At 38.8% G+C, this 12,900-nt stretch overlaps 1 protein-coding gene across 16 annotated transcripts in view; it reads right to left on the reverse strand.

Moving 5' to 3' along the window:
• The window catches only part of Dlgap1 (DLG associated protein 1), a 364,173-nt gene that overhangs the window by 287,544 nt on the left and 63,729 nt on the right, over positions 1-12,900 (reverse strand). For all 16 annotated transcript variants that reach the window (XM_076836478.2, XM_076836479.2, XM_076836477.2 and 13 more), the window contains one exon: positions 5,730-5,944. In XM_076836478.2, the coding sequence (XP_076692593.1) occupies positions 5,730-5,944 (215 nt within the window). The remainder of the gene's footprint in view (positions 1-5,729; positions 5,945-12,900) is intronic.

Below are 12,900 nucleotides of genomic sequence, written 5' to 3' on the forward strand. Positions count from 1 at the left end.
TCCCTGGTGTGTGTGTGTGTGTGTGTGTGTGTGTGTGTGTGTGTGTATAAAAAATCTGTACTTCCTTTCATTCTTTCGCTTCCTTTAAAGATACACGAGTTGTTCTTTCTTCCCTGTGGTCATGGTCCTTGTAGGGACAGTTTGATCTATGCTGGTGTCCTTCCAAAATGGGTTTTCTAAAGACTAATTATACAATAAGGGGCCACAGTGTGACACAGGCTGCAGTACTCACACAGTCCACATCATTTGGAAGAGAGTATTCATATTGCAATGAAGGAGCAATTTTTTTTTTTAATAAAAGCTGGGCAGGAAAATCAAGGACTGAATACAACACTAATTTCTTGTCCTAGTTTCCCCTCTTCTTTCAATCAGGCATTTCTACAGGGGTTCGAAAGGTCTTGAGATCATAAGCCTATGAGCAAGTGACCGTGTATCAGTGAGTGAGAATTACTTTCCCTGTTTTAAACTTCTTTCCATTTTGTGTTGCTCTGGAAAGTGGGAGGGGAGTAGGAAAGATGGAGAATAATAGGAGAAAGTGTTGTGGTCGGGGAGGGATGAGCAACTACTCTGCGTTTATGTCACGGAGGATGTAGATTCGCGATTCTGTAGTGTCACATCGTGCTATTCTGTTCTCCTTACTATTGGATGTCGTATGGCAATTGTACTGAGGGATAGGTAGGAAAGGCTTGGAAAAGCATTAAGGGAAAGCAGACCGCAAAGGAAACCAGAGGCACTTCCTATCACTAGGACAAAGATAGGATGGTATATATATTGCCATATTGTTAAATATGGTTCACATCTTTGAGAAAAAAAATAATGATGCTCCCATATCCACCACTCCTCCTCTTTTTTTGGGAAGAGAAGGAACAGGAGGAACAGTCGGTAGGTAGGAGGGGCATGTGGAATGTGAGGAACAGGCAGAGGACACAGTGTGTCTAGAAGGAGAGAGAGAAGACTTATACAGAGACAAAGAGACTCCAGCAAGAGGCTCCTGTTTGGGTTTCTGATGCAAAACCAATTCATTTAAAATCTCCAGAGCTAAAGTTGAAGGATTTTATTTATCAATGTATTTTATTTATCAAAAGGATTGTATTTATCAATGCAATGTCCCTTTGTCTTTGAACTGTGAACTCTGGTTCCTCTGTCCTTCATCCATACAATTTACGTATTGGTGCCAAAAGGTTCCTCAGAGATCTTTCAGGTAGACTAGAAATAGCTTCCAGGATCTATGAGTTGTGCTTGGTGGGAAAGGTGATGGGATCCATCAATGTTGGGATCTGCTAATGCTGTCTGTCCATGAGTTGGGGCAGGAGTCACCTGAGTGGTGCCATTCATGCTAAAGGCCTGTGACTCTCGTGTTATTAGGGAGATTCAGGGATGTTAAACCAGTTACCAAAAGCTCAGAGCTATTTCGTATTTTATCAACTTATCTAAAATACCCCTCTCCATTCCAAGTAAATGGTTCAAGACCCTGGGGAAAAGAATAAAGATGAAGAGGATTAACCATCCTGAAAATGAAAACTGTCTTCCTTTGAGGCATTTAGAATTAAAAATAAACCTTCCAAAAGCCTTCTATTAGACACTTTCTCAAAATTCCTGGGAGCTCTGACTGGCCCTCTCACAAAAGCCTGGGGCTCTTTTTGCCAATTTCAGAGGAGTTCCAAAGTCTCTAATAGCAAAGGCTGATTATTTCTTCCAGGGAAAAAGAAAATTTTTTAGTGCTTGGATGAAGAGATAAACAAGTATGGAGAAATTTAAAAGTGCTATTTGTTTCAGGTTGGTGGTTATTTGAATTTAACTTAAGGACTTTTAAATGGTAGCCCACTTAATATCATTTTTGAAAAATTCTTTTTACAGTAGTATATGGAATGAAAATCCAAGATGGGATTTGAGCTTGGTTTTAAGTAATCATGGTAGCAGGTGGTAGTCTCCGTTCCAGAATAAATTGCATATTACAGAAAATCCAAGTAAAAGACTTAAGTTCTTCAAGCTGTGGTGATATGCTTTGAGGAAACTTTGGTCTCCAAACCTTTCTTCTACTTGTCTGAAAAATGACTATTAAATATTCAGAAGCTCCTCATGAAAATATTAATATTCTGGGGTGATGTGCCACTTTGGATTCATCAGTAGTTAAGCCCAGAAGAAGGAAAAGCTAGTGATGAGGTGGAAGGAATTGTTAACAGTTATGGAATATGAGAAAAGAATGAAAGAAACAACTTTTGGAGACTAATAGTTGAGGACTTCAGCAGGCCAAAGATGGACTTTGCTGTGTTAAGTCTATTCTTAACTCCAGAATGTTCCACAGATGATCCAATCACCACCACTAAGTAGTTGATGAAAACCAACCCCCATGGATAAACCCCCAAGACGCAACTGGAAAAGAGAAAGGGGGAAAGAATAAAGAAAAAACAATGTAAAAAGTGTAGGAGTGCTTTCTCTCTGAAATTTCTGAGAGAAGATGGGAGTTGAAAAATCTCAAATGAAATGTTGTCCCAATCTCACTTGACTAATTTTAGTTGTCTTGGTTCATGGCTATGATTCATCCCTAAAGCTGTGAATTGCTGAGGAGGAAGGAGGAAAAAAATTGACTTAAATGTCAAAGAAGTAGGAACATAAATATAGTTTTCTTTTATGGGGGAACTAGAATTCTAGGATATGGGTATCTTTTTTTTTCTCATGAGGGACCAAATGCTTCAAGCTTCTAGAAAAATAATGATCTCCAGTCAAAACATCATCAAGGAATAAAAGACAGAACTGAGTCATGTCATGTCTGATTTTTTTTTTGCCTCCTTTCTCCTTGAGTATCTTCTTAAATATCTTTAAACTAGAAATCATTAATAACCATTATGTGGTTGAGTATTATGGAAGCTTAATATGTATACTGTAATGATAAATGTAACTCAAAAGACAGGTGAGGGAAAAGTGAATGGAGATAACTGGAACTAAGAGAAATAATTCCAGGAGTGGGGTGGTTAGAGAGAAGAAACACGTGTATGATTGGTGGTCAGGTGTTCTCCTGCTTGCTAATGAAAGGGGACAATAGAAATGGTTTGATGAAACTCCATTCTAAGCAAAGAAAAATGTTTTTCAATTTACAGGTGTTCTTAGCAAACTGGTTCCATTTTGAATTTCCGTATGTTAGCAGTTACTAACTTCCATGATTTTACTCTCTGAAGTAGCTGATCCTCTCATCTCTCAGTCTATCTACTATCTGTGTGTTTTTGCCTCTTTCTGCTCTTAAAACTTTGGGAGTAAAAGAAACATAGGATGGTTGTAAAAATATGATCTAGGACGTTAGAGGAAGACGATATTGCACAGGAGGTGAATGAAAAAGGAAGAGTTCCAAGGGCTTCAGAGTGGATTCTTCACTCCCCCAAAGCTACGAGGAGAGGAACCCCAAGACACTGTGGCGAATGACGATTTTGGCTCTGTCCTCAGTCTTCTTCAGAGCATTTCATCTTTCTCATAGCTCTGCTCCTTTTGGTTCTCTTCATACCTGTGTATTGCTGTGAGCAGCCGCCATCTACCTCATCACCCAGACCCCTAGGTGTGGTTCAGCTAACATGCCCAGTGCATTTCCACGCTAACATAACAGGGCCCTCAGGAGGTGGCAGGACCTCTGGAGGCTGCAGATGTAGTTTCATAAGAGGAAACTGAGACTTTAAATGATTTTCTGTTCATCTTATTTTCTCATTTGCATCTTCTAGAAGATGTCAACTAACACCATGGCTGTGTCTACCTTTTTTTTTTTGTTTTGTTTTTTTATTCTTCTATTGAGAGCTATTTTAAAGTTCATAGAAGATATTTGTCAGAAGGGTCTTTGGATACCCTTATTTCATACTGCCTTGGCACACTGACTTTTGTTTTTAAACAATACCAGTTGTTCTCAGACTGAGTATATTTAATTTTCTGCTAGGTGTGTCACAGTGCAGTGAAGATTTGTTTTAATTTTTTTTTAATTCCATAATCAACTTACCTTGTATGCCCATGGTATACATTGAATTATGACTCCCAAGTGTCTGTAAATGTGACTTGCACTATAGTATTGGGAAATAGGACCTTTGATGAAGTCATCCAATGACTGGTGTCATAAGAAGACTGCCATGTAAAGACACAGAAGGCAACAGGGACAGAGTCTAAAAGGTGGCAGCTTTCAGCCAAGGATTAACTGAGCTTTGCCAGCTACCCACCAGAATCCAGGAAGAAACAGAGAAGGACTGTGCTTCCCAGGTTTCAGGGGAGCCTGGCCGTGCTGACACCTTGAACCGGATTTCCAGCTGCTTGAACTGTGAAACAATAGGCTTCTATGGTTCAAGCTCCCCAGTTTGGGTACCTTTCTATGATAGTCCTAGGAAACTAATGCATAAAGGCACAAAGGAAAGACAACTGGAATCGGAAGGAAAGAAAGAAGAGCTTTTTGGGGGTTGGTTTACTAATGTATTGACATTAATTTTTAATTAAAATAATCTGGAGTGATTCCATATGGCCCCTTGGACGAAAATCCATCAAGGAACTCCAGTTATTTTAAGTATGATATACTTTGCTATTTAAATACATTTTGCTCATAGACTTGTCACTGTTTTTCTTTCTTTTTTCTTTTATTAGAGCTTTATGGTTATACATAGTAGTGGGTGCACTTCTGACAAATTCATACATGCATAGAAATTATTTCAGTTCACGATCCCGCCTCCTTTCTTTTTCCTCTACTCTACTAGATTTCCTTTCACTCATCCATTAGTTTGTATTTGATTGGTTTGTCCACTGATTTTCAATGCTCTTGATTAACAATCTGGTTTGTTTTCCTTAACTCAATTTCTTTGGCTTTCTCGGTTTTATTTATTTTATATTTTAATTTTTCATTTTGTAACATAATGTAAATGAATGAATAGTAACATGTATTTCATCAAAATATGGAATCAAAGGCACTTCAGAAGTACTAATTATCTGTAATATATTTTTTGGATCCAAATGTAATTATATCTCTAGATCCAAGGCTCTGACTTACTCTCTATAAATAACATTAAAATTTAAGTCAGGTCTTGTGTGAAATAATTTCCATAGTTTCTTTTGTAATGCTGTTCTCTGTTTACAAATAGCACAAATGAAGGTAAAGAATACTTCTAATATTCTTTAAATTATAAATTATAATATGTAACAGATCATATTTTTTTAAAAAACAAAACTACTTTTAAGGTCTTATGATTTTAATATGCATAGAGCTGCCAAATGTAACCATAAATATCCAGAAACACTTAATTGTCATCTCACCTAATCCATCTCATCTAATTTTCAAGAATGAATACATAAACTTTGACAAACGATTCAACACACTTCTCTAAGACAACAGTCTCTATTACTCAGTTATCTAAAAAATCCAAGTCTTTTAAGGAAGCATTCCCCTGCAATATTTTGTGGCTGAACCAACGCCTAATGGATCCTCTCTTTGGTCAGAAATCTTAATTTTTCCAGAAAGCATTCTAGGTTGTTGGGAACCCCTCGTGAGGGTGAGGGGTTCAGCTATGATCAACTGAGAGTGTAGCTGGGAGGGCCTGTCCTTGAAGACACGGGGCATGGGAGTCACATCCCATGTCAAAGTCAACAGGCCACTTCCTGTATGGCAGCCCTCCATCCGCAGAGCTTTCCACTGCCCCGCTAACTCTTGGAGACATAGGACTGATCCGAGGTGGTAATGCAAAGGCTCCCCAAAGCCCTGTGTCTGGACTACTTACTTGAGGGTGGTGAGTTCCGTGAGGGACGGCTGGGTGGCCTTGAGATAGCTTTCTCTTCGCGCAGCCACTTTGGGAGAAGGCTTGGGACTTGTGTCTGAGTCCGCACTGTCTTCATCCCCCATGGCCTTGATGTAGCTGCCACTTCGCATTCTTCGGCATGGAATTTCATCATCCCTGCCTCGAGGGGTGTACCCCGACCATTCATCTTGAGGAACCTAGTCAGATACAAAACACATAGTTCACTATTTTAAGATTCAATTTTTTTTCATTTTGGTTTTCTTTCCTGCTTTTCATATGACCCCCGATATAGGTAATAGAGATCAATATCTAAAACTTTAGATAATAACCTTTCACTAACAGTGTTTTACTATGATAGATTTGACAATATTTGGAAGGCAGGCACATCCATGTCATAATCTTAAAAAAAAGTTCCTGGGCATTAGGAAAAGTAAAAACACTGGCTCTGATTCATTTACACTTCTCAGTTTTCTCACAGATAATAGCGGAGTCTAAGCAATTAGAAAGGAAAGCAGATTTATTTTTTTTTATTTTTTATTTTTGGTACTGGGGATTGAACTCAGGGGCACTTAATCACTGAGCCACATACCCAGCCCTTTTTTGTATTTTATTTAGAGATAGGAACTCATTGAGTTGCTTAGTGCCTCTCATTTGCTGAGGCTGGTTTTGAACTCGAGATCCCCCTGCCTCAGCCTCCTGAACTGCTGGGATTACAGGCATGCGCCACCATGCCTGGCAGAGAAGCAGTTTTATTTGAGCTTTTCAATGACTTGTTTTCAATTGCCATTTAAGGTTCAAGAATGTTTTCTGATTTATCTACACCTTCCCTGAACCTTCCATCTTTACCATCTCATATCCTGTCTCTCTTCTTTCTAACTAGTTGTCTATACCAACTGCATTTACTTTCTAATCACCTCTTCTCTCTGAACTCCTCTTCAGTTTGGAGTCAGCCTTCATAGATCTGAGAAAAGCACTCTTTGAAGGTTTCTAATGAAATTCTTGTGAAAACTAATGGCATATTAGTGTGCACACACACCACACTTGAGGACATTTGTTCTGTTGGAATTTGATTGCTCTGCTTACCTGGGATTGTTACTACTTATCTGAATCATTCTTTTCCTCTTGCTTTGTTGGATCCTGCTCTAAGTCCATAATTGTGGAGACCACCCAAGAGAATGCTCTCAGGGTAACATTCTGTGTCTTCTTTCTACAACCATTTCTTTCAAGTTGAACATGGCATTATACTACATTTTAGAAGACTTCTTTATGATAGTCTTTTTAATTCCTCTTACATTTTCCATCTCAATGTGAACTTAACCTAGTTCCTGTTGAATCTCATTCATCCTCCATTTGATGAAAAAATTCATAGTGACACTTCTCATCCATCAAATGGTGATAAATTACAACACAGGGAACACACATGGAACTCAAAAGAGAACAGAAGAGGGAGCAGGCTGGTTCAACCCTCAGTAGGTTTATAACCGGGGTGGGAAGAAAAAGTAGACATAAATTTGGGAAAAGTTCCAAGTCAACATGTTAGCAAGTTGAAGATACATTACCACAAATGGAATATGTATCAAAGAGACATTCGAAACAGGAGTTAGCCATGGTGCTGGGGGGAAGGAGTACCCAAGTTTGCCAACTGGCCAGGTGGACAATGAGAAGGTAAAATGGCACTTAATATTTTGATGCTATTTACTGGTTACCCACTAAAAAGACACAGTGTTTCATGGTAACATTTAACTATGCCAAGAAATTTGTTTATAGGAATTTCTTTCATTGATACAACATCCTGTGCATTTTTTTCTGTATTTCTCAGATGAAAAGCAGGAGCTCAGAAAGCTGAAGTAACTTGCCCCATGACACACAGCTGGTCAACAGAAGCACTGGGATTCAATGTCTTTTGGTTTGTTTTCCACAAATCGGAATCTAATAAGTTTTATGATTAAGAAGTGAATCTGAAATCTAAGAGGTTAAGAAAAAGTGTCCACAATGGCAAATACATATGACATATTTCTAAATATGACAGAGTCTCTGGGGTGAGAATAGATGGGCCACTGAAGGAAAAGCACTATTATTTTCTCCTTAAATTATCAATATAGCTCTATAATTTGGAATTTTGTATCAAGAGGCACCAGATTGAATACAACGAACAACTCACGAACTTGGAAACAGCAGTTTGTAGTTCTTACTCTGACAGGTACTTAACAGAGTTGAAACTTGGCTGTGCAATGTGTTTATTTAACAAATTATTATGTTGTGCTTCCTGTTTACAGACATTGTTTGAAATGTTTTATATGAACTCACTTGATCCATGCACCTGAGGGATAAGATGATGATGATGATGATGATGATGATGATGATGATGATGATTATTATTTTGGTACCAGGAATTGAACTCAGAGGCACTTGACCACTGAGCCATATCCCCAGCCCTATTTTGTATTTGTATTAGAGACAGGGTCTCACTGAGTTTCTTAGTGTCTCACTCTTGCTGAGGCTGGCTTTGAACTCTTATCCTCCTGCCTCAGCCTCCTGAGCCACTGGGATCACAGGTGAGCACCACTGTGTCCAGCTCATTCTGCAAGTGAGGAATCCAAGGTTATGGAACTTGCCCCAAATTACAGCTCTGAAGGGGTAGTTTCAGTGCTGCAGCTCCTGGGGCCTTGCTGTTGACTGGTATTTGATGCAGCCTCTCCTTCTAGACTGTGGTTTGTGGTGCCCACAGAACTGAACAGTTCCAAGTTCTTGACTACGTGATCCATTATTATTTGATGCAGTTGCCATTTATTACTTATGTTAGTAGCAATGTAGAGTTTTTACTTTTCAGCTAAAAAGCATCAAAATCACCACAGCAACAAGGTTGTTTTTAGGAAATTTTAAATGTTGAGAACAGTCTTGTTTTCCTTCAATTGACGAGTGACTCATTGCACAGATACGATCATGTTCAGAACCTAATTATTGACTAAGCAATTCCATTTTACAAAATCAACTTGGTACAGCTTGGGTCATTAGATAAGGCAGCCAGTCTCTGTCATTCCTCAGTACCAATGCGAAGTTCACAAGCATTGCTCTCAGAGACAGATGACACACTGATTACTAATATTGCTTATAGAAGAAACACATGGCAAATTTCTATTTAGGTGCTTTTCAAAGTTAGTTTATGGTAGAAACTTTGGGGGGCGGGGTTTACTAGAAACAGTCTCTAATTGTTGCTAAGGGAACCAGTTGAGAATCACTTAATCTGTATACCTCTCAATTAAACATTTATTTCAAATGACAGCAGCTAAGTACAAAAGCGACTTCCATCAGAGTAGAATACAAACACTCATATATTATTTCACCTCCCTAACAACATGTAAAAAATAATACAGAAATCAGTTCTAGGAAAAATGGAAATGACACAGAAAACCCAGACCTTGGAGAAGAGAAACACTTGCTAATCCATAAGGATTTGTAAAATTGCTATAAAGGAGCTGGCTTTTATTTTTAGTCAACCTCCAAAGCAAGAGACAGACATTGCTTAGGTACCCAGTTTTAGAAGAAAATGTACCATTTTGTAAGGGGCTCAAAGTTTAAAATGCTACCCTCTTTGGATGGTTGAGAAAGGTCATTCCGTGGCTGCAGCTGCTGTGATAGAGTCAGAGGTTGCTGTGACTTTCCACTTAAGCAGCACAGAGAAATCTAAAGAGAAGGTCACCTTTGTGGCTGCCTGTGAAAGGCATCATTGTTACCTGTGATGGTGTTTAGGGGACTGATGTCTTGATAAGAAAGGGAAGCTGAAAGAGAAAAGGGACCAGGAGCTTGCTGGTATCAGGCTAGAGGGATATCCTGCTTGCTGGAACCATCTTAGGAGGTAGATCAGTTCTAGAAAATCAGTTCTAGGAGGTAGTTGGGCTTGATAAACATTAAATAAACATTACAGATTAAATTTTACAATAGCTATAGACTAGGAAAAAAAGGGGGGGGGGTATTTACATTTTAGTGTTTAAGTGCTAACACTGAAATAAAGAGCTTTATTTTTGATAAAATAAGGAGTAGTGAGCATTCTCTATTTCAGGTACAGCCATTCCATAACTGAAACTATGTGGCATCATTCCGAAGTCCTAAGACTGCCCCTGACCAAGAAATGACCACGATGCAGGGCTAACCATCCTCTAATTCCAGGATGAAGATGCTTTCTTCATTGAAATAGCATCATGGCCCTGAATGGTGGGTAGTTTGAATGCAGTATTCCATCACAGAACAGAGGAAATACATTCTTACTCTGCTAAAGTCTCCCTTCCTGCCTCCCTCCCTCATTCCTTTACTTCTGTCAAGTGTTTTTGGTCGCTTACTTGCCACAGTGAACAATGCACATGTTGATTCCACTCAGCGGAACTTACATTCTAGGAGAGCTGGAAGAGGTAGGTAATGGACGAGCACAGCAATAAACGAACTGGATAATTTCAGAAAGTGTAAACGCTATGAGGAAGAGAAGATGGGGCGATGCATGGGGCGATGCATGCTTTAACTTGCTCGTCAGAGAAGCTGACCTGAAGAGGTGACATGGGAGAGGAGATCTGATGACCAAAGGAGCCAGCCTTGGGAAGATCTGGGAGCAGAGCTTCTAGGCAGAAGGCTCAGCCAGTGCAAAGTCTCTAGAATAAGAATGAACTCGGAGTAACCAAAGTCTAATAACGAAAACGTCAGCCCCACCAGAGAGCACTGAGAAAGAGGGAAGTGACAGGAGGAGATACAAGGGACGAGGTCACATAGCATCTTGCAAGCTCATCTCACATGTGCTACTATCTACATAAAGGGTCAGCAAACTATAGCTTGCAGACTCCATCTGGCCCACCGTTTTTATAAATAAAGTTTTATTGACACATGACCATGGTCTGTCAGGATTTGTTGTTTGTGGCTATTTTAAGCTTCAGGGCAGAGTTGTGTGGTAGTGTGGGGGAATGTATAGCTCATAAAACAAAAGTTTAGCAGCCTCTAATCCACATAATCCTATGCATACTTATTTGCATAATCACTAAAGAGTTGTTTTATACACATTACTGGTTCTTTGAGTCCTTGTTTTCTCTCTCCAACTACTCCGTAAGCTCACTGACATTGGGAGAAGCGGTGTTGCTGTAAGGCTGGGGGTGGGCTTTGCAATCACACTGCCCAGGTTTGAATTCCTGCTGGGCCAGTTACTTCCTTGGGCAAGTTAATTAATTTCTCTGTGCCTCATTTTCCTACCCTAAAGGATCATGTGTGGAATAAATGAGGTAATGCCCAGAAGCACACAGGAAGTGCTTTTTAAGAAAGTTCTGTTTTATGGGATTTCTCCAGTTCTCTTGGCATGTACCCATCTTACTGAGCACACAGATGTTCCTTAATGATAGATGATTTTTGTCTTTTCGAAAAGATTCTGAGGCCTACTAGCATTGTTTTTGGTAAAATAGGGGCAGAAATAACTGAAATTTATTAAGCAAAGCTTAAGTTCTAATGGACTGTCTACTCCCACTACTGAGCTAGAGTTCCCCACCAGGGAGCGTTTTACAGCTCTCTGTCCTGGGGACTCTGATCTACTCTGGACTGGAAGGGGAGCCTGTAGCTCTTGGGATGCCAGGGCCACACCAGCTTACTTGGCTTCCCAGGGATCTAACCTCAAAGGCTTCAGTTTGGTTCACAGAAATCTTAGGGACAAAGAAACCTCCGTGGGAACTAGTTTTGTATTTGGAGAAGACTTTAAGGAAGTCTTGTCCAAGACCCATGCACTGCATGTGACTTTGGGTGTATTACTAACCCAAGATCACACTAGTTACTGAATCAAAATCTGCAAGATGGAATGAAAACAGATGTATAATGAACAAAGATAATGTGTGTGAACACAATTTGTGAACCTCAAAGCACCTTAAAATTGTGGAGAGAAAGGTTGGAAACATCTCTCTTCATGGTTACTTTTTAAGTATGGCCAACCAAAAATACCTTGCTGATGAAAAAGTAGCTGACATCCTCTATTTATTAGATATTCTAGTATAAGAATATAAATGCAAGTAGACTTTACAGGTCATAATATACAAATTTAATTCAGACATTTCTTCTATGGTAAGAAAGAATGTAGCTGATTGATATTGGCCACATTGGACTATTACATTGTATACATGCATGAACATGTAATAACAAATTCCACCATTATATGCAAGTATAGTGGATCAATAAAAATGTGGAACAAAACAAAAGAACAAAGCTAAATTGGTTGGTGGGCATAGAAAGGTATTTGTCTGTCTTCTGGGTCCTTTGGAAGTGGACTCTATTTTGGTCCTGACCTTTTTTCCCCTTTAGGTTTTTCCAAGATTAGTTGAAAGAAGATCACACCAGTTAAAGGTAAAATAATATATTTTACAGAATCTAAGGCACCAATGCAAACCCCTCAATATTGTTTGGTGACACTCAGAAGAAAAGAAATACCATTAAGTAAATCTATGATCCAGAGAATAAATGATGCATCTTGATTATCTGAGATGCTAAAAATGTGAAAAATATGGGTCTTAGAGCCAGTTGAAAATTCTTTATGTGTGAAAAGCAGAACAAGAAACAGGATGGGCTGGGGATGTAGCTCAGTGGTAGAGCTTGCCTAGCATATGTGAAGCACTGGGTTTGATCTTCAGCACCACATAAAAATAAACAAATAAAATAAAGATATTGTGTCCATCTATGACTAAAAAAGATCTTAAAAAGGTGTATTTTGGGTGAGTAATTATAGAACTTAATGTTCATATTTATTAGTGATCAAATTAATATTAATAACCAGCATGAATCTATTGTATGAACATGTAATAACAAATTCCATCATTATGTGCAAGTATAAAAAACAGGTTCATAAAATGTCTCATGATCCTTACAGCTATTTTGAAAGATAGGGAGAATAGTATTATATTATTATAATTATGCTATTATAATACTGTAATATATTACACTTAAATAAAGAAACTGAGGTCCAGAGAATTCAGTAGCTAGTGTGGCATAGCACCACCGTGCCCTAGCTGGGTGTGCTCTTCACAGACCAGAGATCTTTTCCTTTCTCATATTAGTAAACGTCTTTTGCATAACAATTATTTCATGACAATCTACAGAACACCTATTTCAGATAAGAGAACAAATTCATAGGGTTTTTAGA

This window comes from Callospermophilus lateralis, chromosome 17, assembly GCF_048772815.1.
Source record: "Callospermophilus lateralis isolate mCalLat2 chromosome 17, mCalLat2.hap1, whole genome shotgun sequence".
NCBI classification, from domain to species: Eukaryota; Metazoa; Chordata; class Mammalia; order Rodentia; family Sciuridae; genus Callospermophilus; species Callospermophilus lateralis.